Source organism: Falco rusticolus, chromosome 5 (genome assembly GCF_015220075.1).
Source record: "Falco rusticolus isolate bFalRus1 chromosome 5, bFalRus1.pri, whole genome shotgun sequence".
In the NCBI taxonomy this organism is placed as follows: domain Eukaryota; kingdom Metazoa; phylum Chordata; class Aves; order Falconiformes; family Falconidae; genus Falco; species Falco rusticolus.
In genome coordinates this window covers 48,053,767-48,081,695 of record NC_051191.1, presented here as the reverse complement: position 1 = coordinate 48,081,695, position 27,929 = coordinate 48,053,767, and the positions used below count along the sequence as shown (strand labels likewise).

The following is a 27,929-nucleotide window of genomic DNA, read 5'->3' as shown; positions in this document are numbered from 1 at the left end:
TGGAAATATTAATACGGATAGAAAAATCAATCCGTGGAACTGAACTTTCCCTAGTAGTAGGGGCCACTAGAAAACTGCTGGGAAAATACTAAAACAGACCCTACCTCAGGGTTAGGATTTTAAAAAAGGGAAAGGGAGCCTAGAGCTTGGCTTCTCACCCCCATTACCTCTGACTTCAGGCATTCTAATCAATAACATTTGTGTGACACAGAGAAAATCTCAGACAAAACTGAGTTCTGTCATGGATGGCATTCAACATTTCTAAGAGCTGTCTAATGTACTTGGATATAAAGTGACATTCTATATGAGGCCATGTAAAGCTGTTGCATATATAGTGGGTTTTATCTTCAGCTTCTACATTAATTTCATGTCTCCTATTTCTAATGAGAACAAAGTCTAAGAATGCCTCACACATCTGCAGAGCTGTTAGAACTGTTCCCATGCATAACTTGAGCACTGTTGTAGTTTTTTTACTACTTTACCACTTTTACTACTTTTTAACTTGCCCTTTACTTTTTTAACTGCCCCTTTCCCTCTTCCCCTATTTTCCTAAGTACGTGGAAATCTCAGGTAAAATGCACATTACAAAACTAAAACTGTTGTTCCTACCTTTGTCATGACATTTTTCTTTCTTGATAAGTTTCCAAGTCTTTTCTGCAGTTTTTCCAGGGTGACCTCTGCCAGACACACCAGATTTATTGCCTTAATTATACCTCCGCTGTCTTCTACTTGGAAAACCTGAGGCAGAGAGAAGATTTTGGCATCTACCTGAAAGTAAAGTGATGGTGGTGGTGGTGGTAGTGTCTTCAGACAGCCTTATGCCAAGATTTTAACACCAGACTAGGGAAGTTCATTGGAAGCAAACCTGCGTAGACAGCATTTTACACAGATTTTTTGAACTGCAGAGGGTATCATAAATATGAAGTCACCTTTCTGAGTATATGTTCCCCTGCACATGAAAGTCCATACTTGTAATACAGAACAGGCAGGAGGAGGAAGCCAAAAGGCTGCATTCTTGCAGGCAGGAAATACATATTGCTGTTGTCTCACTTCTAGCCTCTATCATTCAGATATTTTCACATGTAATCCCTTGACTTGGTGGCCTCCACCCTAAAAAAAAATGAAATGGTTACAGAAAAGAAGAAACAAAAATCAAGCTACACTATAAAATCTCTTTTAGGTGTTTTGCTTTGATGTGTCCTGCATATCAGCTTGGTTTAGATGCTGGGTGGGAACACGGTATGTAGGGTATTACATGCTTTAGCAGATGAAAGGACTCACATTCTCTAAGTACAAAAAAGTCCCCAACTTCTATGCTATGCCATATCAGCAAGGGCACAAAAACCTCAATGCTGGAGAAGCATATGATGGCTTCCTTCTGCTTAAGGAAAGGTGTATGTGATACAAGCCAAAACAAGGGGAATAGAAATCCAGGAGCATGTCAGTGCCTTTATGTGTCTTAGGAGCCTGCAGTGAGACAGCAGGGTGGGTTTTGGCTGAGCCCTGGCAAGAAAACCGGGCTGCTCTCCTAGCTCACAGTATTTGCTGACCCACATACCTGAAGGAAGGAAGCAACATCCTGGATAGGACAGCAAGCAACCCCTCTGCAAGGCAGCAGTTTAGCTCTTCTAACAGGTTTTGCTTAACCATAAAGAAAAGGTAGTGCTTGTTATCTAAACGCTACCAGTAAGTGAGCATTTACCTCCCTCTAAGGCTGGAAAGAGCTATCAGCGATGTCTTCATGAAATTACAGCACTAGGGTAGGTTCAACGATGCATCTGTCTGAAGCAACAGCTACAGCCAGTGCAGAAAGTGGGGCTCCCAGGGAGAGGGCTGTGCTCTTTCTGACTTATTAGCAGACCAACATGTCCTGTACATACTTAAGACTGATCTTCAACATTACAGGCTTAAAAAAGAGAATCCTGAAGAAGTGGGGTTTTCTCAAAGGTAGCCTAAAACTGGGAGTACATCTCTTTGTAGCAAACTCTTCAGCTTTTAGGGCCTGGCAGGGTTAACGTTGCTTGCTCCCATGCCTAGGAAAAAGTTCCCAAGTGGGAAGAAGTAGGTGACCCTAAAGCAGCCCTTAAATGTTACTCAGGTTTTCCTGATTAATTTAAAATAGCCAATAAATAAGAGCACTACTTGATCTGCTAGTATGGCCACTGTACTTGAAATAGGAAGCAGTAAAGTTAATCTGGAGGAGTAATGCAATTCCCCCTGTAGAGAGCTGCCCTGATTTGGGCTTAGAGACTTAATTTTCTTCCTCGTAGCTGAATAAGTGTTCTGTTTTGGGTTTAGGATGAGAATATTCCTGATAATCCACTGATGTATTAGCTGCTGCTAAGCAGTGTTTACACTAAGTCAAGGATTTTTCAGCTTCTTACACCACTTCACCCCACCAGTGAGTAGGCTGGGGGGCACAAGAGGCTGGGAGAAGACACAGCCAGGACAGCTGATCCAAACCAGCCATACCATATGATGCCATACTTGGTGTATAAACTGGGGGGAAAGCTGGCTGGGGGCAGCTGCTCAGGAACTGGCTAGGCATCAGGCAGTAAGCAATTGCATTGTGCATCGTTTGGTTTATGTATTCTAATTATATTATTACTATTATTAGTATTATTATCCCTTCTGTTTCTCTTGTATTAAACTGTCTTTGTCTCAGCCCATGAATTTTACTTTTTTATTTGTAATTCTTTTCCTCCATCCCACTGGGTGAGGGGGCAGTGAGCAAGCGGCTGTGTGGTGTTTAGCTACCTGCTAGGTTCAACCACAAGAGCCTTTAGCTGCCCCTGCTGTCACTGTATGAGAAGTTCATCCTTGATCAGTCCCTGCCTCGTTACAGTCAGCTGAAGATGCAGAAAACTGTTTGCTACCTCCCTGCCAGGGAGCAAGCTGAGGTTTTCCTTGTCTTTAGCAGTGGTGTGAACAAAATGAACAGTGCAAGAGGCTGCATCTGCCAGAGCTGCTGGTTGCTCCTTTGCATCGACTGATGCGCTACCCCCTCCTCCTTAACAACATCTGGAGAAGGAGCACTGACGAAACAGAGAAAGGCTTTATCCAGTCACTTAAAGAGAAGGTGGAAAAGTCAATACGTAAGTTGCTAAGGTTAAATGTCAAGTGTGCAATTAACAATTAGCAAGTTATGTGGCCTTTCTGTGCACGTCTCTTTCAGTGTGAATTGGTCAGGTCTCCCTGCGGAGATGCAATGAGGACATGCATGTCTTTCAGCAATCCTGAGCCCTTCCTCATTCTGTAGAAAATGATTGGTGCCACTCTTATGCTGTCAAAGTCTCTCTGAGCGAGGTCACAGGACTCCCAAATCAGTGAGTCATTTGTGTTTGCTCAGAATCATCTGCCATGACATGCAAACAATTAAGAGCAGATCACAAATTGGAACAAATCAAGAACTCAAACAAAGAAATCTTTGACTTGAATTTATGTCTAGGGAGGATTTGTTGGGACTAATCCTTAAGAGGATAAAATCACAAGGGGAATATTACGTCCATGACCTTTCACTAAATGACAGGGTCCTACCATATAACATACTGAAGAGCTATCTCAGCTACAGATTTTCTTTAGCTATTGTGGGGGAAAAAGGGGGGTTGGTGCAGGACTATTCTTAGGATTTTTTCCTGCATTTTGTTTTAAGTAAATAATTTATTATTTTTAAATAATTTATTAATTCAGTCTTGTTCAGGAAGCTATAAATGGATCTCTGTAAGTGTCTTATGGTAATATAGTACGTCAGCAGATAAGTTTATTCCCCAAAGGCCTCATGCAGCCGCCACTGAAATCAAAGACAAGACAGTGCCTCAGCAAAACACTTATCCTGCCAGTCTTGGCAGGGAGAGGTCCCAGGCAGTGCTTCATCCTCACCAGCAGCACACCAGGGCCTTGACCCACACAGCGTGGTGGCTCACTCTCTGCTGCCATCCCTTTCCCCATCCTGGAGGCTGAAGGCTTGAACATCTTCTTGGGAGATGAGGCAGAAAAAGAGTTAATGTCTTGCAGAGACAGACAAATCTGGGGCTCCTTCTTCTTGGGTAAATACTCCAATGACAGAATTACTACCTAAAAGAGGGACTCTGCTTCTTTCTCTTCGTGCCAAGCCTTATGAGGAGTCTAGCCTAATGGCCACACAAGGAGCATACCTTTCAGCACAGAGCAGCTCCTGTAGGAAAATAATACGGTTTTGTCACTAGTCTGGAGAATTCTGCTGAGAGGACAGCAGTTTTAGGTATGGCCCCAAAGACCACGGGATATCTGGGGAATATTACTGGCAAACAAATAAGTCCTTCCAGAGTTTAGATACCTCTGGGCCAAGAAAACCAAAGATAGAGGGGTCACCCGTGTTTATTCACAGACACCTGACAAAGACCTGCCTTCATTTTTTGATCAGTGAATCACTGACAGAAGGAAGAGTTGCAGCCATTCCCCCCCCCCCTCTTCTGGGGGATGGGTGCGTGTGTCTGAAACCATTATCTGCAATATCACTCAAATCTTGGAAATAAAGTTGCATGTTAAAGTTTTGCCTATAGTGGCCCTGAATCGGCAAAGACTTAGTCCCCATTTTTCGCAATTTGAGGTGCTCCCTTCCCAGTTAAATACTTCAGTCACTTCTGGCACCACTTCCCTTGAAATTAATTCTCATTAATTTGAAGTCTTTTGATCAGGCTGTATATAATGAAAACTGTTTTTCTCTCATTACCCCAAACAGTTTAGAAAGGCAGGATTTTTTTTAAAGGACTTTTAAAGATTACAGTTTAACTGAGTTTAATATGATGCCTCCTGTTCCCCAGTCAGATTAGTAAATACAACCTTTTTCATTTAGCAGTGAACTTAAGCATGTTTGAATGCATGGTTTGAAATGCTGGCTCTGCTGACCTAAGAAAAGTTCAGGCAGTTTTTACAATGAGGCCAAGGTTTCATCTGGAGCTTCACATGTGGGGCGCTTTGGCTTCCACTAGATAAAATCAGTATTCAGCATCTTCTAGAAAGAGGATTTTTGCCAGCCTTGGCAGTAACTGATGTTTCACATATTTCAGGGGATCTGGAAGGTAAAGTCAAGTGGTTGGACAACTTTCAGAAGTTCAGGCAGCTGCAAGAGATCATAATTTGGCCTCTGATCTGGGATCGTGACAAGAGATTTTTTTGTCCCAGAGGTAAGCAGTTTTTTAAAGGGCATTTTTCCTTGAGGAAGGTTTAGTTTCCTATCTATTTTTATAGCATGGTCTCAAATTGGCTGGTTGTCTATATTCTAGTTACTGGGGATGGCTCTGCTCTAAGAGGAGCAGCTGCAGCCCAAGCACTGCAAACACTGTAGCTGAACATGCAGGCTGTGCACAGTGCCTTGGATGGGCTGCTCTCAGCTAACATCCGAGAGAGTAAGATTGTGTGATCCAGGAGGACTCTCCAGTGTTTGCTTTTAGGGGGCAGAATTAAATGGGATAGATGTAAGTATTACTACCTTTTTTATAAGGATATGAAGTAAAATTATTTCCCTCTTTCACTCCTCTAGCTGAGCCAAAGAAATTTCTGTTTAAATAGCATTACAAAAAACTACACAGCATACCTAGGAACAGGTGCACCTTTCTGCTGTGCTTACCCCCTTACCCAAACAGACAGACTTTAAGCAGCATTATGGTAACATCACCAAGTGGGTCTCACCTCAAAGATTATGCCTGTTCATGTGCAGGGTTGCAAAAACCATTAAACTCACTCTGAAAAAAAACCAACCCAACCTAACATTTCAAAAGTGTAAACACATTTAAGCAAGGGAACTGCTAAAGAAACAACCCTGCTGTTGTTAGCTGTGTGATGTATTTAGCCTGAGATAAGAGCACACATGCTCAGTTTGTTTAACTCCCAGTTCATCATCAGATACACAAGATTCCCCATTTTCTCTCTCTCTCTCTCTCTCTTGGGTCAAGTGTTTGAAGCAAAGCTTAAGAGAAAACAGCAGTGAAAACGTTCTGTCTTCAGTGAACAGACTTCTCCTTCATGAAGGGAGGCTAACATTAGCAGGTAATGTCCCTAAATGTCCTGGTATCAGGAGTTAGATTAACAAAACCATATTTTGTTATGGCAGGTCCAGAATGAACCTCTGCAGCAGTCTTTAGGCAGGTGCGGGAAAGAAAAAGCAAATGTACAGCTTGTCAGGCAGCCTGAGAAACAGCCAAAAGGATGAGTAATATGAATGATTGTTTATTGTCACATGTGGGTATTCAGTCTGCCAGGTGCTGAAGAAGTCAGCATGGCTGGCCAACGCCTGCCACTCAAAGGGCGCATTTTACTGTCACATTCAAGGTGGCCATAGGAAAACAGTAAGTTTAGACTTTCCTACACAAGGTGCCCCATGTGCCCAGGAACCAATATCAACACACCTCACCCCTCTGGCACTACATTCACTATGTGTTTCATTGAAAATTACTGAAAAGTCCAGAGGTTTTTCCTATTTTTATTTCATACATCATGTTTGCTAAGACTGCTGTTTTGATGGATACCTTGGAACAAGAAGGTGTTATCCTACCAGGTGGCTTCCCTTTTATGAACAGCGCACTCACACAACATGCCATTAACTCCACAGATAGCACAGCGGCCCACGTGAGCATGTTGATTTCTTTTTACAACGCTGCTCCCAGCTGTCTGTCACCCTGGCAGAGTGGAGACTCACGTCTCCAGGCACACAGGCATCATTTTGTAGCAGGGTACAGGTTGCTTGCTGGGGAGCTGCTGCAAAATCTCTACCTGTACAGGAGAGGAGGATTTGCTCCTTGCATGAGCAGGAAGCAGAGCCTGGGCAGTTTGGAGAAGGCCACCATCTGAAAGGATGCTGGAAGCCACACGCCACGGTGGCTGCAGGGCTGTAAAATGGTTTGACAGAAATGAGCACAGCCCATGTCTTACATGTCCTTCACCACCTCCTCAGGAGCAGAGGTGAAGACAATGAGCATGCAACACTTTCTGTCTCCCAACACCATTATAACTTTATAAAGGGAGTAGCAAAAGGGATATGGTCCGTTTTTCGGTGGTTTTGTTTTCCTTTCCACATGAGAAGAATTATGGTAGCAAAGGAGAAGGCACATCAGGGACACAGAGAGCAGAAGAAAAGATTGCTGTTGGTGTTTAGGTGATGGCGGGCAGAGGAGAAGGAAAGCCACTGAGTCCTCTCCTGCTAGTGCTTCCTTCTGCACTGGTTGCTCTCTTGATGAGACATCAGCCACCAATGCAGGAGGTAATGGTGGCCATCACCTGATACTTCTTTCTGCAACACATAATTAGAAAATGGAGAAGGAGGTATGAGCACAGCTCTTTACCCACCAAGACAGCTGGATGCCTGCAATCTGCAATATAAGAGAGCCTGACATTTGGCCACTTGTCTGAATGAAATATCTTTCGAGACAAAAAGGGAATCAAAAATCAAATATAATCCTACACAACAGAAAGAAGCATGTCCTAAAGTCACTGCTGTGAACAGACTCACAGATTTGGTGTTGATTCTTGTTTGAATGAAACTGAGATCGCCAAGACCACAGTTGCATTTTTTTTTTGTAAACCTGTAATTGAGAATGAGCATCTGAAAGAAGAGGGTTTGTTCAGATGTAGGAAGAGAAGACTCGGGGAAGGAATTACTGTTGCCCTCAACTGTCTAATGGCTGGTTTAAGGCAGATGGAGCTAAAGGTATCTTGGAGTTGTACAGAGAAAGGATGAGACATAACAATGCAAATTCCAGCACAGGGTATTCCCCCATTAGGCATTTGGAAAAACTTGCTAACAATTAGGGTGGTCAAATATTGGTACAGGGGACCAAAGAGGCTGCAGAGTCTCCTTTCTTGGATATATTCAAAACTTGACTGAACAACCTGCTCTAGTTTGGCCTGCTTGGAGTGATGGATTGGTTGGACCAGAGACCTCCAGAGGTTCCTTCCAATTGATACTGTTCAATGACTCTGTAAACATGGTATATATCAAAGAAACAGAAAGGTTTGTCCACAGCAGTAGACAGGATTTACAACAAATAATTCTTTCCTCTATAACACCCACAAAAGCCTACTGCTGTACAAGAGATGCTGTGGAAAACCCTCTATGAAGTTTTTGACTTCATAAAAACTTATAGAAAGGTAGTCTTTATAAGATGTCTAATACACATTAACTTGCTTGTTTGTGGTCTTCTGGCACATAAGAAGGTCCTCAATGGTTGTTTCTTTATTCTTTGTGCAGATCGACAGAATTTTAATTTTCAGTAGTTACCGATGTTTTGTGCAACATTAATAACACAAGTTTTCAAACCAAACCTTTCAGAACCAAACACCCAAGAAAGTGTTTAGGATCCTGCAAGATTGCCTGGAAACAATAGTTCTGACCAATCCCATCTGCTATGAAAAGTAGCTGGGCATTTCATACCTACTTTCCATGCCCAGAGATGTCCTATTGGTACAGAGTAGCTGGAGGAAAAATTATGAAGCCTGCATCAGAGAAAGGAGGTGATTCTGGAAATTAAATAGGAAAGCAAGTTGGGACCAAAAAGGAGAATGAAAGACAGATTAATGGGAAGGGATAGAAGGAGCCATAAAGAGGTCAAAGAACCAAACTCTGCAAATCCAATAGAGTCCAGGTTTCCTGCAGGAAGTTGCTTTAAAAAATATTCTTGTTTTTGTTAAATTTCTCCCTATTATTATTATAATAATACCTGAGTTCTCAACACGGTTTGGAGATCAACCTGAAAGACTTTGAAGCATTCTTACAGTTGTTATATTCCTCACATCCCCATGACCTCTAAGCTAGGAAGAAAAGATAAGCCAACACTGTTTTGTGTAGCTTTTGACAGGCTTTTGTGATGTTACCAATTAATATTTCATTAACTTTGTAAGTCTGTGAAGAGGGCAGCATACCAGTATTTAAAGGCACCAGGAAAAGTTGGCACTTCCCTACTTCTTTATCTCTGCGATTTTCAGAAGGTTCACTGTTCACCAGTTAGGATTTGCAAATTTATAGCATGTTGATTATTGTATTTTTAGGTACTCCAGGTGATCCAGGTCACTTTTTCCTGGCAGGCAATTAGTTGCTTTTTCGTGATGAGATAGCTGCTACAGGGTACAAGTATTAGTAGCCAACGAGAGACACAATTTTTTAAGTGTTGCATTTGAGAGTTCAGACTAGGGGATGAGTAGTTGTGTACTACATTGGAAACAATGCTGCTTTGTTAAAAGTATTTTCTAAGATACAGTAATTCATGGATGTGCCTTATCTTAGAAGTAGCAATTCCTTAAAATAATCACACCATAAAATTGACTTTTTTTTTGTTTTCCTCCTCAGAAAGCACAAGACTCCTTGATGTCTACCTCTTCTTGTTCAATGATTTCCTATTAATTACCAAAATTAAACGTAACAAAAAGGTAATAATGGATAGAGATATACATGGTTGCAGTTGTTATGTTTTTTAGTTGGTAAATATTTTGATCGTACTTTGGAAGACTGGTCTAATGATAAAAATACAAGATGACAAATTGGCATGAAGGTTGGGTGATACTTTCTTATGCTAATAGCAAACCGTAACACTGATTCAAAACCCAGCTTCTAGGCTCAGCAGTGTTATAGGAACACTATAACAGTATAATTCACATTGTAAGACCATATATTTTCCTGGTGTTGTTCTGATGTGCTGGATTCCTAAAGCTCAGAAAAGTTCCAAGAACATAAGAAGTTTTCTAATGCACTGGATGACCTGAAATTCCTAAAGCTTCAGTGTAGGTGTGTATCTAGCTAATTAAGTTTATGTAGCTGATGCAAGTTAAGGCTAAGTGGACCTGTGCTAAATCTCAAGAAGTTTGTGTCTTATTTAAAGACTTCTTGGTGTTTTTTTTTTTTTTAAAGAAGTGGATGTTCTACCTTTGTAGGAGATGGAGAAGGCATGCAGTGAGAGGTTCTAGACCAGCAGCACCATCCCTTAGCAATGCAGGGGGGTGAAGGGAGCAGGAATTCAAGGGACCTGGTGCCCACAGGCAAGTCCCTTTGGGGGTTGCCTCACGTACATGTGCTGAAGAACCTTCTGTGAAGGGCCGCAACTCATCTGGAGCCCCAGCAATTCTGTGTTCTGCATGTAGGAAAGGGGAGATGGGGAAACACACATCCAAAGACTGAAGAAAAAGTCCTGCTACTAAAATAAGAGGGGGGGGGGGGGGGGGTAGACTTTTGAACACCTCAGGCTGTCTGTTTTCCGCTTGTGCACTTGTATTGTGTTTCTACTGTGGCTTTTCAGTATAAGGTGTGACCTTGCAGGAGAGCCCCAGGTACCGATGAGGTTTTCTGAGGTTCCTCAGGTGAATAAACTAAGTAAGTTTGATAAGAGAAAGCACATAATTTAGGACTGTTCAGTGCCTACACTTCATGAGCAGATGGCAGATAACAAGCTAACCAACTTCATTTTCTATTCCCAGAAATATGGGGGCTCAGAAACCAGCTTTATCCCTGTCTGTCCTTCCCTCACTCCTGAGCTGCAGTCCTTCATAAGAGAGGGTGGATTTTGCACAGTCCTAGACCAGCCTATCCCACTAGACAGACTGATACTGAAAAACATTGACCCCATCCACATCACAGGTATGTGCCTGCGTGCATTTGAATGTCTCCATAAATACCACCTCAATGCACTGTGTATGTGGCAGTGTAAGGATAAGAAGCTGTTTGCCCAGCAAACCACCCCCAGACGCCTGGAGTGCAAACACCAGTGCCTCAGCACTGTTTGACTTCACATGAGAGGCACAAGCTACTAACTCAGACATTACACCCCACATCTCCCTGCCTCTAAAAGGGTGTTTCAAGTACACACTAGCCACTGTCAGATATTATCCTTTCACCCAGAGAAGGCATCAAGACTCCAACGACTTCTTTCTCACAAGCCAAGTATTTCCTTGCCCCAAGTGTCCTAACAAACCCTGTCAAACCCCTGGCCACTTTCCCAAGTGCATTTCCAATTCCATGCTAGTTATGCAGAATTTTTTTCGGTTGTCCCACTGCCCCACACCCCACTGCCCCGCTCTCCTGAGCGTCCTAGCACATGCACAGCAGCAATTCTCAAGGAGGCTGGAGAGGAGATTTACCTCCAGCCGCTGCTCTTACTCACCTCCCCACCAGTTCTTCAAGAAGGTGGAAATCACCCACCGTATGTCAATGCTTCCTTGCTTGCAGACATCCAAATGCATTGCCAGGGGAAACCGCATCCAATAACTGCCTAACCCTTAGGTAAGGAGCCGGGGAGGACTGACCTTCACACAGAGGGTGACCAGCCTTACCCTGCCAAAACAACATCCCTGGAGTCACCAGATCAGAGCTTGGGTGAGGGAGCAGGCAGGAAAACCAGGTCTTCCCTCAGTCTGAGCCACTCATGCAGGCTCGCTCACACCTCAGTCTAGCACTGCCTAGGTTCCAGAAGTCTCCTGTACCAAAGAGAAATAAGAGAAATACAAATCCGTGGGCTCCAGGGCCTGCGAGCCATCCTGCTCCTAAAGACTGGGAGAAAACGCTCAGGGAGCTAGACTGCTCTGTAGGAAATCAATAGATACGGAAAATAAATCTAGAGCCCATAAAATTTATGGAAACTTTGAAAAACATTCACCTAGAGTAATTAGCATTCAGCATCAATGTTGATAGGAAATACAGGTAGGCAGTAAAAGGCAAATGACTAAAGATGAGGTAAAGAGATGAGCACAGAGAAGAATAACGTTGTTTTAAACATCCTCCAAGTGCTGTCTGTCTGCCTCACGAGTCTCCCTACCAACCCAGCAGAAATGAAGGAAACGCAGCCTCTGCCACCCACCTGCGGGTGAAGGGGAGGGCAGCACCATGTTTCTGCCTAAGCCCAGACTAGATGCAAGGTTGACAGCTTCTGGGTGCTGGAGGGGGTGGTGCAGCCACCTTCTGATTTGCACACACAAGACTGGGCAAAAACATCCACAATGGAAATGGGAATAAGATTTTGGGATTTTTTTTCCCAAGCCACCATTTCCTACATTCAGAGATTTCTAACCAGGGTCCTATTATGCCCGTGATCCAGATGCAACCAGCAAAACAGACAGTTACCTGCTGCATCCCAGCCCAGGCTCTGGATGCTGGTTATGGCCTTTCCCTGCACTCTGGACCTCATTGCCTGACTTCTCTTGAATATATTTCTAGCAGCTTTATAACAGCTGTAGCCACAGCAGTCTCCATTACTTACTGTAGTCTTGTAACACCTTGGAAGCCCTATCCCAATACAGGAACCCTTGGAATGGGGTACAGTAAAAATAGTGAGAAAAATAACTATAGGGAGCTTGCAGTTTCCACCATTTTGTGTAAAATGACAAGCAAAATTTCCAGTCTCAATAGGAAATGTCCCTTTGCAGGAAAAAAAAACCCAAACAATTATTGTCAGGAATATGTGACCTTGAGGAATGCTGGCAATTTATTTGGAGTCTCGAGATTTTTACTACAGGTGGCAGTAAAAGATTAGTTAGCATGTTCTCAGAAAGGGCAGCATGTGATTTGTAATGATCCATCATGTTAATAAAAAATGAAACCCTGATTTTTGATCTAACAAGTACCTTTGTATCCATTATCTTGCTGAGGGTTGATCTCACTTTGAAATGTACCTCAATATAAGAACTAGAAATACATATATATTGCAATATAGAAATACTCTTTTGGCAGGAGGCTGATCATTATGCAGGATAATTCTAGCCCAAAGCCTGCTACGTGTCAGTGAAGGGGTAAGAGATATAATGGTGTGCTCATAACATGGAGAAGCTACCCTAAGAGCAGAACTACCTGCAAATGCCAGGACCAGGTACAAGAGATATAACTTTACATGTAAGCGTAAATAGTAGGAACCCATCTCTGAAGATTGTAAGCAGCAATGTACTTTCTAATTAGGAAATCTCTTTCCTTTTAACATTCTGCTCTGGATTTGATCTTTGCAATTACTTATTATTGCTCCACTAATAATCCTTTACACTAAGTTTGAAGGGGCCAGATCCACTGGTACAATGCTATATCGAAGACTGACAATTTTACAGCCACAAATTTTTTTTTTAGAAAACATCACTGAGAGCCTGGTGCCAAGCGTTGCCCAGAAAATTCAGTTTTAGAACTGTAAAGTTCTATTTCCTATTGACCACAGACAGACGGAAGGCATGAGTTCTGAAACATACCCCCTCTGCCACTACGAATTGCTGCTGCTAACTGATTTGCTGCAGTAATTTAACCAGTCCATGCTCCACTTTCTTCTTCTATAAAACTTGGATTATAGGACACTTTATCTTCCAGAAACATTTTGAAGTCTGACTGTAGAGCACTTGGAAATGCTTGGACAAGAAGCGTTACCCAGCAGCAAGGTATTCTACATAATACAAAGCTTCAGAACAAACTGTATGAACTGGATAAGTTCAAAACGTTATGTCAACTGTAGCAGACTCTAAAAAATGCTGCCTTGCCTTGGCAGCTTGAAATCTACTCTCTCCTTGGGCTGTGTGGGTTCGGAGGCAGGGCTCTGCTTGGGGCCACTGCTCACAGGGAGGCAATCCCACACCTTTTTCACCATTGCTTTATTAACAGCAACACCAACTCCAGCTAAAAAAACCAGTGTCAAGTGAACCCAGTGTATTGTAACAGGTTGCTGTGCCCCCCTCCATGCTACTACCAGCCTACCCAAAGCACGCCTGCTGGCTGCCGTGAGATTTTGGCTACCTGAAGATGCTCTCCCCTCCTCTTCCCCCAAGCTTGCTCTGTAGCAGGCTTAAGGCACCCTTTCACTCCGGGCATGAGACGTTGGTGCTGATTTGTCCCTTTGCCAGGAGACCTGCTAGATGATGCTCAGTCACCTGCAGGACTCAGGAGATACTGCTGTCACCCGTTAACTTCTCCTGCAGAGGTCTGGCAGGAACCGGTGCTGCTGGCAGCATGCCTGGCCCTGCAAGACATTGCTGCTGGCAGCTGCCGGAGGGCACCCCAGGCTGCAGCACTGGCTCATGCATGCTCCCCAGGGAGAACCCAAACACACCATCACCCTGAGTGCAGCCACTTCCCTACGTGGCAGCCATCGTTTGGACCAGTTTGAAATAAAATAAAAATGGGCCATTCCTCTTTAATTTTTTGTATTTGTTTTTCTCTAACTTCAGTTACGATTTAGTCCACTTTGAATGGGAACTTCTCTTAATGATCCTCAGCTAGACTCAAAAGCACCTTAGCTACACAATGGTAAAGTAATGAAAAATAAAACAAATGCAAGCAGAACTGACTTTCTGAAATAACAAAGCTTCCCACAGAACAAAAAACTAACTAACTATATATATAAAAAAATGCACTAATAGGGTGCATTACTACGTTAAGAATCAGAAAAGATGATTACATATATAATTTCTTCAATCATAATCGGAAAATGTGATATAAAATAGGACTGACAGCTGCATGAGGGAATTTATATCACTTTATATTTTTCTGCAGTCTTCAGCCTGCGAAATGCTTTCCTAATACAGCACGAAAACAGGTATCGTCAGTGCATAGCAGTCTTCTTGCTGCAAGCTCAGACAGAGACTGCCAAGGTAAGTAGCATACTTCTTTTTCTTCTGTAAGTAGAACACTTTTTTTTCTTCTGTAATTACACAATTACATTTTCTCTAAAGGAGGATCGCAGCCTAAAAGTGGCTGTGATAAGAATCTATTACAGTTGTGACATTTGACCAAAACCAAACCAAAACAAAATAACACTCCAGTGCTCTGGCTCACACATTTGTTACGGAATTTTTGCCGTTGAACATGTACCAATTTTATATCAGGGTTGATAGCAGGTCATATTCTTGTTGAAAAACATTATAATTTCTGATTGCTAAAAAAAAAATATGCCATTTCCTGTGTCACAGAAACGAAGACAGTCAGCCCCTCCAGAGAAGTCAACATCAAAACAGCCCCCCCACCCACAACTCATATGCAGAAGTACTCAGATCAGAAAACTGTATCATGCTCGTCTATGCATGACACTTCTTGCAATTTCAGATGGAACAGATGGCATGATTAATTCCACTGTAACATAAATGTACCCCTCATTTTCACACTACATCACATTTCTAGTAACAACGCTGTATATAACATCTGAAAGTGTGGTAGGCACTTCACAGAAGTGTTTTTTTTCTCCTGTAAGTTGAATTTCATTCTGTAATACCTAATACACAGAAATTTGACTACTACTCATACTAATTCTTAAAAGTAAATTGCAGCAGATAGACTTACTCAGGGAAAAGCAATGAGTGAATTCTTTCCATTTCCAAGTCACTTGGAATAGGTATCTACTATAGGTGTCTACCCAAGAAGTCACTACCTTCTCCTGTTACTGAAATATTACTGTTCTCTTTCAAAGCTGCCTTCAGACCACGTGGCTCCCATCTTCCTAATGTCTCCGAAGCCCAGTTCATCAAAGGAGAAAACCCTGCAGTGAAAGGTTCTTTCCACTTGGATGTGGTGGCATTACCACATTTTGTTGACCTTGGGCTCTCCGAGCCCTGGGAAAGGTAGACAGGCCAGCACTGGTCAAATGAGCTACCTTATTTCAGCCCCCCAAGAAACCCAAACTGAGCGTGGTCAATATATTTTTTTTAATAAACTTTCCAAGCCAAGCCAAGCCCATGGGTTTAGCTGACGTTATTCTGCAAGGCAGAAAGGAAGCTGAGCTGGGTAGGATTGATACCGGTGAGGACCATCAGAGCAGGGCCTCAAGCTAGCTAAGCTTCATCAAGAGGAAGACAAGTAAACTGCATGAAGTCATACGTGTCATATTCCCACCGACTCGTCCCACACAGAGGGCTGTTACGTTGCAAGCTGCCCCTTAGATCTCCTGATTTTTGTGAAGCGCCTCCCTGTGCTCCCTGGCGAGGCCCAGGCTGACCCTGCCCACCTGCCTCCCACCGCCATGCTGCGCTGTGCCGGCCGCACGGGCAGCGCACGGAATGCGCTGAGCGTAGATGCAGTGATTCCCCTGCCCCACTCTCACCTCTCTCTCAGAAACCCAATACTCAGCAGACACGTGAAAACACAGACCTGAAATACACCGCTGCTGCTCATCCCACCCACAGACTGCCCTGCCCTCTGTTCTCTTCCCTCGGTGCCCCCATCTCCTCCCCCGAGCCTTGACAAGCTCCACAGTTTAAATCCTGACTCCTACATGTCCACTACTGCCTGGCAAACCCCTGTTCACCACCACCACCATCACCACACTGTGCATCAGACCCTCCTCCGCCAGCAGCTCCAGAGGGGCCAGAGCAACTGCCCGGTGCCAAAGCCACCACGCCGTGCCAAAGCCAGGCTCTGTGCTCTGCCTGACACATGCAGGCTCTTCCCACGTCCTTTGCTGACTCCTTAGACCTGTAGGTCATCCCATTTCTTTCTCCAGCTTTCTATTTTTCAAAGCAATATTTTTAACTCATTCAGGTTGTAAATACATACAAGAAACAACCAGATGGGTCAATTACAAGGTTGATGAATGTTAGCATAGCACGAAGAACAGAAACCCTTCTCATGGGTTTCTACTCTTTGCACCAAAGCATAGTGTCTACATGCGCTACAGCAGGGAAAGCAGCTCCTGACTAGGCAAAATAAAAACCCTGGGGTGGGAGAAGCACAGCTAGACCTTAAGCTCATATTGCTGCCAACTAATTTGTAATGTCTAATCATAGCAATTCAGAGACAACTCAGCTTCTGCGACCCAGACCATCTGGACTAGCACAGAGAGAAGGAAGTTACGTGTTTTAAATCCATCTCTCCAGTCATCACCCCCTGCCATCGTACCTGGATGACAGCAGATATAGAGCCGAATGCTGTCAGCACGATGCTAGAAACTGAAATTCATATGGCAGCACTTGACACATCTCGGAGGGGGACAGAACTTGTGATGCTTATAGCACTGGGGCTGTCTTTATTCAGAAGAACAGGTAGCCCAAACTGAAGGGACAGCATTAAACTATATTACACAAAAACGGTGAAACAGCCTGCAGCAAACATTACCATTACAAGCAAACAGAGCGTTAAAATCCTACCTTCCAACCAAAAAGGAAACCCTCGCTGGAAATCCCTGACCCCAGACACAGACTCCAGCGGCATGTAGTGGCCTGACAAACTTGGAGTCTCAGTTCTGGCATAATTCATGTTCACTTCAGGAATTATGAGCATGAGCCTGAAGAAAGGCTAAATAAAACACAAAAACTCTGGGTGGTTATGCATCAGAATTACTGGAACTTTATTAAGATTGTCTTGGTTTACAAATTATTTTTTCCTGTTACAGAAAAAATGGATGTCAAAGATAGAAACGGCAATCTCCAATTACACCACGCAACATGAAACCAAGAAAAGCACTACTTTCTGCTTCCCAGCTGAATCCTCTGAAATTTAATAACGTCAGCACAGCACGAACAGAGCCAATGGAAGACTGTTGTGGTGATAACACAGTTATTGCTTCCAGCATGCCTTAAGTTTCTGAAGCTAACAGATTTCTGACTTGACTAGACTCTGTCAAGGAGTTCTGACCACAGGATGTAGGAATAAACCGGAAGGGGGAAAGGAGCCATGCAACATATCTATCACTCTTAAGACGCTCCTTTGCTTCAGCTAGGAGAAGGCTCTTGCCATCCCAGGAAGTTTTAATACGGCTTGTCATTTCCTAGAAAGTGGGACGAGGGAAAAAACCTGTGTTGGTGAGGAGAATTCATTCACCAGAGAAGTCTAGAAGGGTTATTCCAAGACCATCCAAACTGCACTAATAAATGTCATTAAATTAAAATTGTGTAGCCATAGCTCCTGACAGTTATACCTCCTTACTTACTAAACTATAATATCGCAAGATTTTTTTTTGGCATTAATATTGAGCTTGTGGAGGCAGATCAGTAAAAGCATGTATTGTGTTGGCTCTCCTTTAGTTTCTAAAATGAGATAATGTCAGTTTCTTTGGAAAAGGTCGTAATTACATCTAACATTCAGTTAAACTACAGATGCTACAGAATATATAAAAAGAAAGAACAAATGTGCAATGATGCCCTGCTTTATTGCGATTTTTTTTTTACCTGAGGTTTTTCACCACCTTATTAACAGCAGATCTGTCATTATGCATTCTTTGCACGCATTACAGCCTTTAGAGTGCAAGTTTGCTCCACAGACTTCAGTGCTCCTTTTGCATTAAACCATTCAGTACTTCACTGCTATCCCAGACCTGTGGCCCACATAGCAGAAATGTGCCCCTGTTAATCACTTTATTTTTCCCTCTTTTTGAGGTACTGGACAAGTAGAACACTCTGAAATTGCTTGCCACAATATCCATGCAGGTTACTACCACAGCGGGAGGGTGCTCTCACCAGATTAGCCTTGGCTCATCCCTTGAGATTAAGCCACAGTCAACAGAGGCAGGGAAACTTCCCTCAAGCGACTGTGCCACTTCTCTCACCTTCTGTCCCCAGTCAGCAAGTCTCCCTCAGCAGAAAAATTAGCCTTTGGAATAACCGCTCAGTATCAGAAATTACTTCAGGGGGAACTGCACAGAAGTCACACAGATGAGGGATATGCTGACGAATGTATGAGTGCCATTGCAACCGGTCACATTCTTCACAGGGAAGCCAGCATTCGCCTCTGTTCCACAATCAAATTAGTCATGAGTTCAAGTGTTGCCCTTAACCCAGCTCCTCCCCAGCTCCACCCATGAAGATGTGGCGGTACATTTTATCTACTTGAGCTGGTTCACCTGTACGTACAAGCTATGGTCTGGAGGCTGTGTATATATATATGTACTTACATGGTTGAGCACCCTCCAGATGCAGTCTAGACTGCTGCGGTACGCATTCCTGCTCTGTCCCCTGTGCCTGGGGTGAGCAAGCTTTTGTCACAGCTTCCTGGGAACGGAGCAGCCACTCAGGCTCCATGCCACGTGGTGCACGTGTAAGGCAGGAAAGCAGAACAGAGTGGAGACAGGAGATCTGCTCCAGGGCCTCAAGCAAGCCGCGAACACTGAGCCACAACTTGGCATACACAGCTGTGCTCAGTACCCCCAGCCCCAGGCTCTTGGAGCCAATGCTGGTAGGACAGAAAGACATTTCAAGCCCAGAGAAGTCACACCTGAAAGACTAAGCTCTGTGCTTTGCATGCTGGTGGAAGGGAAGGGGTGTTTCACTCCTCTCTATGTTTTTTGCCAAAACGACCTTAAGCCAGGCTTGTTCCATTCACCAGACAACTAAGTAGTCCCAGAGATTCAGTATTTCCTGGGGGCCAACAAGGAGGACACCCCAGGGGAAGGAACTATTCACACACAGATTCGTTGGTGAGACATTAGCTCAACAGGCTCTTCTGTGGTCTGGAGAGAAAGGCATCTCAGAAAGCATATGAAGCAGAAATTAACTTCCCAGCTTGAAGTGCCTTTCAGACAGACCTCTCCATCTTTCTCCACGGTCTACACTGAGCCCCTAGGAAGATCGGCTGCAATGGCTAAACGTAGCTTTTTATGAATGCTCCCACAAGTCAGCGGTGGCTTTGTCACCCAACTGATCTCACACACATTCACCACCCGGTTTCTCTCTACAACTCAGTTCAACCCTGAAAGAGGTTTCTGTCTCACGAGCGAGTCCTTCATTAGCCTAACAAATAAAACAAGTGCTACTTCCAAGTCTTCCAGTTATGCCGACTGTCCAACTACACCGAATTTGTTGCCTGAACACTGCCAGTGATGGAAGGATTTTAATTGAATGCAGGAGACGCAGCAGCCTTGTGCAGGTATTGGGAATGGAGAAACTACTCTGAATTTAACCTGTGAAAAAACAGATTTGAAACAGTCATTATCACTGCCACCTCAGAAATGTGAAAGCTTTTCTTGCAGCTCCCCACAAGACTAAGAAACCGGAGCTTGTTCTTAGAGAGGTGGCTTCCCAACAGTTCAGTTGTAGAATGATATATCCCCCATTTCAAAGTAGCTTTGCTGTGTGAAATGGGGCAAGGTAGTTTTCAACGACAGAACTGGTCTGTTAGAAAGGGCTACTTTATTTTTTTTATTGTCAGTAATCATTCCTTTAACAGGTTAGAAAACAAAAATGACACTTCAATAATATTTCATAGTTAATACAGAACCGGTCGAAGCATGGTGTCATCTTCTCATCCAAATCCACAGCCGCCTTCCAAATTGCAGAGTTTAGGAATTACAGTGCACACTGGACTAAATTCTTTCACAATGTAAGGCACAACTACATGATCACAAGTAGTAAATACAAACACTGAAAATAGAACTTAAAAGAATCGAACTTCAATTAAAAAGAAACAAAACCAAAACACACTCATGCAAAAAAAAAAAAAAAAAACCCAAAAAAAACAAAACCAAAAAAAACCCCAAACTATCTAAACCTACCAAGATGGTATGATCCAGTTTAAAAGAAGTACAGTACTCTGTAAGTAAAACTGCAACATAAGTCTATTATAATACATTACCTCTAAATATTGTGTAGGAACTTAAAACTTTTTCCATTTAAATTTTATACAATTATACAGAAATTAAGCTGTATGAGCAGTATTCACATCTGCAATAATAAACTGATCATCAAAATTCAGAAAAGAGGCAAACGAGACAATGTAATTTGTGGCACACATCCATTACAGAATACCATTCATCAAGTTCAAATCACAAGTACTGAAGAAAAAAACAAGACGACTAAATTAATGGTGAATGAGGCTATCCACAGCCAAACAACAAAGCTGCATACAAAATTGTTTTTACCCAGCAGACCATAATTATGAAAGCTTGTGGTTATTATTTATTTCCTGTCCAGCAGCTAGAGTTTGCAAGAGTTTACCATAACTTGAAACTATTGGATACTTTCAAACACATTAAAAAAAAAAACCAAACTACTGAATTTTTTTCCTTTTTGGTGATAAACTTTAGCAGTTTTGGCATTCACTAATTTTTACATATCGTGACAGTGAGTAAACCTTATTAAACTGAACTAATGTTTGCATTTCACACTGAGAGGTAGTTTAAATGAAATCTTATGTAACGGCATCAAATGGTGGGATTTTCAGATATTTTTTTTTTGTGACTTTTTTCCTTTTCTTACAAAAGTGACAAATCCTATACAAGCAGCATTTTGGACACATTGCTATAAAAAGTTCTGGTATTTGCTAACCCAGCGAGACATTTTCAAACATCCCTTCTGTGCCAGGAATCAAGCTTTAGCGTGATACAGGGGAGTACTTTGTCATAAAGCCAACAGCAGGAGCCTGGACCTGCCAGCACTGGCCTGTTGACATACAATGATGAACACTCTTTCCCATCCCTCTTTACCCAAAAAAGGCAGGAAATAAAGATCAATTTGGTTTTAGTTTAGATCATAGGGGGAGGAAAAATTGGAAAACATGCCTACCAGGCTTCTACTTTCATAGTAATGTTGATCCAAAAGGGTTAGCAGGGCTTCAGTAATCTTCCAATGAGCAGATACTCCTGTATCCGCTGCACAGTGAGTGCATAGAATGTGGTAAGCTACAGACAAAAGGCAGCGTTTATTACATTAGGCAGAGTTTATTACATTAACTAGTACCTATCCTCTTCATTACTGTGATCTTAAACGGCATCTAATGTTCTCTCTAGAGATGCAAACCTCTTTATTCAGTGCCCCGTAAAACAAAACAAAAAAACCCCACACCCCAAATTGAGTTTTTGTGGTGGGACTTTACTATCTGAATATTGCTGTTCTTGAAAAGTACACCATTCAGTGCTTTTGGAGAGGCTGTGGTTGGACAATAATTTTAAACTTATCCTAGAAGGGATACTGACATCAAGACTTCAAAAAATAAGAATTGGACAACTGTCAAGACCCTTGAAAATACATAAAATTCACGTTTTCTCATTTTATAATCTTAAAACAAATCTCTACAAAGATGACCTGTGCGTGACTACATGTTTTTTGTTTTTATGTGTGCTCTCAGATGATGATCGCATTTTTGGTACAAAGGAATTATGAGTGCAATTCTCCTTACATAGCAAGGGGGCAAATGTAATACAGTGAAAAGTCCAGCTGAAGATAAACCATTGTCCAGCTGAAGATAAGTCCATCGATTACAGCTAACACATGCAATGCAAATTATGCCATTCCACTTACTGTAGATTATATTCAGTTAGACAGCAAAAAGTGCGTAGTGCAAATGACAGTGTTGTTTCCTAGTCCTCCAAGAATATGAGAGTGGGAGGGGTAGTACTTGGAAGAGTAATTTATCAGTTTCAACATACTCAAACCATGATATCAATCTTCTTGGCATAGTTTACAGTCTGTTCAAACTTAAGCTCCTGCAGTTTTCTGTCTGCCACTCAGTCATAAACTTTTTAAGTATGCAACAAGCACTTGTTCCTTCTTTGCATTTAATTGATATTTAACAATCCAGAAATGCACTTGAGTTTTCCAGGTCCTTTCTTTAGGAATATCACTTCTCTTATCTAGCATTAGATGCTCAACTGTTCTTGCTTATGTAATAAAAACGCAGCAAGGTTACACTACTTCATGCTTCTCCTCCCAAATCTCTTCTGGCTTCACTCAAAAAGCTTTTCCAGTGAGGATTCACAAATAATCCTAATCAACCCAAAACCAACAAAAGTAGCCATTCATTGTTCTTGTGTACCTAGTGCTCCACACTCCATGGGAATTTGGTTACTTGACACCTTGCAAAAAACAGAGGAAAAAAACTCGCACTGTAACCTACAGCCTCAGAGTCTTGTGCCAGAGAGCGAAGCCGGCTGAAAAACGAGATCCCTCTAAACCTCCTGCCTCTGCTGGAAACTGCAGCAGAAAATTCCTTTTGCGTCTTCAACTGCAGACAGCAACTTTTCCTACTGTGACTCATTAATTTTATCCTCTTTGTTCAACCTTTGCAGAAAGGGGATGATTACTGGAGGAATACACGGGGAGTAGAAATAAGTAACAGGGAAGTACAGCCAGCTAAAGACAAATGCCTGCCACCGACCTTTACAACACTACCTGCCTCCAGAAGGGCTGCAGAACCAAAGTATGAAGTATGTATTGCTGACACGGTGAATTTGGCATTTTGGAGGCAACAATACATGGGACTGTGGCTCTTTGACTGGGAAGAGAGGAGAAGTCTCCAGGAAGTTAAAGAAGCTCTTCCCATCCTTAATAAGACTATCCCCTACACTTTTCTGATTGCCTCTGTAGCTTGTCTCAGCCAGTCTCATATTCTGCCCCCCCAGCAATTCTGAACATGGATGGAGTATCCTGCAGAGGGGACAGTTTCACAACCAAAGCTCACACTTCACTGTCCTGCTCCTGACGCCATGCTAATGCCTAGTAGTCAAAGACAGCTTGAGGATCCCACGCATCTATGGGTTCCAGCACCGGTTTTACCATCATTTCCACCTCTTCCTCTATAATGGCCTCACCTCAGTGAATCACAGCAATCTGGTTCTTGCTAGAGGCTGTTAAAACACATCACTTTGCATCCTCTGGTTCCAAGGCTCTAGTCTCTTCTGCCATTTTATTTTATTTTTTTCCCCTCTGTTCCCGTGTTTGTGGTCTGAAAAATCAGTGCATTTCACTATTTTGTCTGGAATGCTTTAACTCAGAATGGTGAAAGTTACAGGCTTTTTACTAGGTTTTCCTATTTGTATTTTAAAGCAGTGCAAAAAAAACCCCCACACTCCTACTGAACCATGCCCATCAAAACAGTCAAACTCTGCAAGCAGATTTATAAATACAAAGCTTTTCACCTTCCAGTTTCCCTTCTTACGTATCCCATAGGTCATTTTACTGAGCTTGAGCACAACTTTCAACCTGGCAGTAAGACCAAGAGCATTATAGGGTCTAGTACACCACCAGCTTGTGAACAAATACAGACTAGCACTAAGAATCATAAGCACAAAAGAAGTGTGAGATTTAGCAGTGGTGCCTTAGATTTACTCTAGTGAAAAGCTGTAGAAATCCTGACCTATTGCTGCAGACTCAAAGCTCAAGCATGAAAGCTTCTACCCCGCCAACGTTCCTCTGGATTTTAACAATGCTTCTTTCTACAAACGTGTATTTAAAAAGCATTTCCATCCCCTCAAAAAATTGGTCATATAAACTACTCAGCAAAAAGCAGCCTTCAGAAACCAAGCTGGTTTTGCCCCTGAAACTGAGGAGCACCAGACCAAGCTCTGATCTGTGGTCAGGCAACCACATGGATTCAGCAGCCAGCTGAGTGAGGTCACTCTACTTGTCTTCACACACAGGCAGCCCCAAAGGCTGAATTAAGAACAACCGTACTAGAGCTTCTAACACTTCACCTTTCCTACAGACCTCTCTCCTCAGCTTCCACATATTCCCATTCAAAAGCAAAATGCCTGAACACAGGTGAATCTTCTAATCCTTTTCCTAACTCACACTGAAAAATTTCCATTTCCTCTGCCTCATCCATTTAGTCATGGGAAGTTTCTCTCTCCCCTCTCAAAATCCCTTCTGCTCCATGTGGTTGTCCTTCCCCCGAGAGCAGCACGAGGCTTCATGCGGTACACACAGTGCAGAGTGCATCTAGGCTGGAGCACAACTGTCACACCTCTACTCTTCCCACATTTCTCAAGTCATGTGTCAGTCAAAGAAAGGCTCAAAAGCAAACTCTTCAGATTCTCTCAATAAGTAAGCAGAAAAACAGCATTTCCAGAGGCAGAGATTCCATTCGCATTTTTCTACTCAAAAGACTCCTGGTCAACAGTTACACTGACAAGGAGAAACAGCGAGTCCAGAGGCTCTGTTTATATGGAAGCTTTGCAGCAATTGTTTCTTTTGAGCAAGCAACTCACAAGTTCGCACCAGAACAGCAGGTCAGCATTTCATATAAACCACGGCTGTATCCCAAACCCTTTTACAGTGAGGAGAACCAGTTACATAATTAAGCTGGCTTTTGGGAAATAAGAATTTAATCTTAAGAAAACTCCTTGAGGAAGACTCCTCAAGGCTGCAAATGTAGAACTAGACAGGTAAGCTAAGAAGGGATATGAAACATACAGATCACTACTTCTGCAGTAGAGGGATTTAAGAATTTCTTTCACTTGAGAGTCAATCAGGAGTACACATTTTTCATAAAAGAAACTCTTCTTCATTCACATATAGAACTGTCAAGAGATAAAAGCAAATGACCTGCTAAGCTTCCATCATTGTGACAGAATTTCATTCTTTAACTTGGGCAAGTAGAGGAATTCAGCACACAGTCCTTTTCTCTCAACAGCTGACAGAATTTAAGACACAGAATGGCTTGGGGTGTGGGGAATTTATTAGGGTTTTTAAGACAAGGAGTCCCTAACTATTGGAAGGCATAACCCGTGCTCAGAAGAAACAACCTTAACAGTTCTCCGAAACACCAGATACAAAGGGAAGAAAAGTTACAGATAGGCAGGAAAGAATGAACAGGTGTAAAAAAAAAAAAAAAAAAAAAGAAGTTTGGAGCCCACATGAAATCTAAAAGAAACCTCTGTTGCAACAGAAAAAAAAATAGAAACAAAGATCTAAAGACATATATATTGGCCTCTTATTTAAATGAGTTCTTTGGCTTATAACTAAGCCAGTGGCAGGTGAGCAGACTAAATCATGTAACTAACATAACATTTAATGGGGATCCGATGGAGCAATGGAAAACTGAGCTTTGTTAGGTGTAACAGTTTGGCTTCTTCCACCAAAAGCTGAGGGAAAGGCCAGAAGAAACGGTCAGATAAACTGCAGAAGTCTCAAAAGAGACTTTTTCTTAGTGGGGTACCTAGCATGGAAGGTCTGAATGTCCCTTAGAACCACAACGATCTCTCAGGACTTCCAGGGTATGGGCAGAGGGAGAGATGCACTACAGGCTACTACCAGTATAGATTTGCTTCTTAAAACCCACATATGAAGGTTCCTGGATATTAAAATCCATCAACTAAATATGAAAAAGTTAAATCAATCAATACAAGATGGAATAGTGCAATGCATCACGTAATATTCCTACAATGCCAGCTAAACTTCGTCTCATCATCTGTTCACACACTCTCTCTCTCAGACACACACACACAAACTACGGAATACAGTATGTGTAAAGAAGTTCCAGTATCCAAGCGCTGTATTTGTATAAGGACTTGGGTGCTGATACTACAAGTTCTAAGTGGGCAAACAGAGCTGAGTTGGAGTTGAGTCCAGCCATTACCCTCACTGTGGAGTTCAAACTTCAGAGAGAAAAGTCCAAGAACCAGAGAGATAGAAGGAAAACAGAATCACAAGGGGTTATAAAGAACATCAGATATGCAATCAAATGCAACAATTAGTTATGCTTTTACAGCAATATTTGATACATAAAATCCTCACAAGTTTCTGCATCTTCCTTTTTCTTTGAAGGAAACGAATAAACTGCAATATCACATAAACGCTGTTTCTCTTGAACAAAAAAATAAAAGATAAAAAAATACATTGTTACTCCTCTGTTTAAATTTTATTTACAAATAACTGGGTATTTCTAATCTAGACATAGAAGCTCTTTCCAGGATAAATGGCAATAAGCTATGGATGATCTGAGCCCATGTCTCACAAAAAATACAATAGTTTTTACTTGGTATCAATAAACATTTTAAAATATACTAAATTTTGCCAAGTGTTACAATCATCGTCCAACAGAATAGTAGTCTGAGTGCTGAATGAAGTGCATCAACAGAAATTACAAATTTTAGTGTAGCATTTCTTTGTCACTCATGATGGCCAGTTATCCTTGCAAGTCATTAAAGCAAGTATCACAAACTCGGACAGGCTTCTTAGAAGAAGGAGTTAAGGCATTCTTTGCTGAGCACTCGGCACAAAAGATATTTCCACACTGTCTACAGTGATGCTGTGAAAGAGAAGAAACGTACATGCTGAACATCAATGACAAGGCATCGATAACTAATAGAGATCACTATCATGTCAACTCCCATGTTTCAGAAGTTATTTGAAATTATAAATAGTAGTTACAGAGCACACAGAAGGCCATGGGACTAAATTGTTTCTAAAAAGTATAGGAGCAAAATACTCAGATGCACTTCACTGAGTTGGGAAACTATACCAGTTTCAGAAATTAAGTGGTTGAAGTTCATCCTCCTCTTGAACTTGTTCTGGTCACATGAAACATGTTCTTACATGTAACTTACATGTAACTTACATGTAACCTGCTTTCACATTGAGAAGTATCCTTGATCAAAGCATCCAGCAGCCTTTGTGCAACTACCCAAAGAACATCACTGAAACAATGCAGGACAGGGAGAGCCACCTAATACCAAGTCAGGAAGCACTGCAAAATGAACCTCCCGAATATTCCTCATCTGTTTCATTGCCAAGTCACTTGTTGGAGGGATGGTGGTGTGAAATCTGGATGAAGGGCAGACCCTGCCAATTGAGGGATGCTAACATCTTAGCTGAAGACACCTATTTTTACAAAGAAGGTCTGACTACAGACCTAAAACACATCCAGTTGTTTCTTCTGTTCCATGTCTAGTTAGTGTTTAGAAATATATAGTCACAAAGCACCAGATCATGTTGATGCCTCGTATTTTCACAAATATCTAATTTCAACATTTTTGCATTCCTTTTAAACCTGTAAATCCAGTTCAGGCCGGTTATAAATAAGTTTACTGTAAATACCCTTACAACAGTGTAATTTTTCTTGCTTGCTTGGGGAATTGAGCTATTTTAACACTGTTTATAAACCGATGCTGTTAAAATGGCAAAAGCATTGTGAATAAAGTAAGTGCCACAAACTTTGTTTTGAACATTTAAGGCACTGCAAGCAATAAATGTATTCTGACATGTCCTGAGTATCATGGCACTATTAAGACCATTTTCTGAAGTTTGTATCCCATCTAAGAGTTTGAATACAACAGAAAAAGAAAATCCCCACAGACACACAGTAAAACACA

General features: G+C 42.2%; 2 protein-coding genes across 5 annotated transcripts in view; one reads left to right on the top strand and one right to left on the bottom strand.

The window, feature by feature from the left end:
- Positions 1-25,470, top strand: part of PLEKHG7 (pleckstrin homology and RhoGEF domain containing G7) — a 36,008-nt gene extending 10,538 nt beyond the window's left edge. Inside the window, exons 7-14 of the mRNA XM_037388382.1 lie at positions 661-774; positions 2,921-3,095; positions 5,049-5,160; positions 5,930-6,027; positions 9,320-9,399; positions 10,441-10,600; positions 14,477-14,574; positions 17,304-25,470. Coding sequence (XP_037244279.1) covers positions 661-774; positions 2,921-3,095; positions 5,049-5,160; positions 5,930-6,027; positions 9,320-9,399; positions 10,441-10,600; positions 14,477-14,574; positions 17,304-17,411 — 945 coding nt within the window. The 3' untranslated portion in view covers positions 17,412-25,470. The remainder of the gene's footprint in view (positions 1-660; positions 775-2,920; positions 3,096-5,048; positions 5,161-5,929; positions 6,028-9,319; positions 9,400-10,440; positions 10,601-14,476; positions 14,575-17,303) is intronic.
- The window catches only part of EEA1 (early endosome antigen 1), a 76,508-nt gene continuing 69,661 nt past the window's right edge, over positions 21,083-27,929 (bottom strand). For all 4 annotated transcript variants that reach the window (XM_037388118.1, XM_037388119.1, XM_037388120.1 and 1 more), the window contains one exon: positions 21,083-26,866. In XM_037388118.1, the coding sequence (XP_037244015.1) occupies positions 26,744-26,866 (123 nt within the window). In that variant the 3' untranslated portion in view covers positions 21,083-26,743. The remainder of the gene's footprint in view (positions 26,867-27,929) is intronic.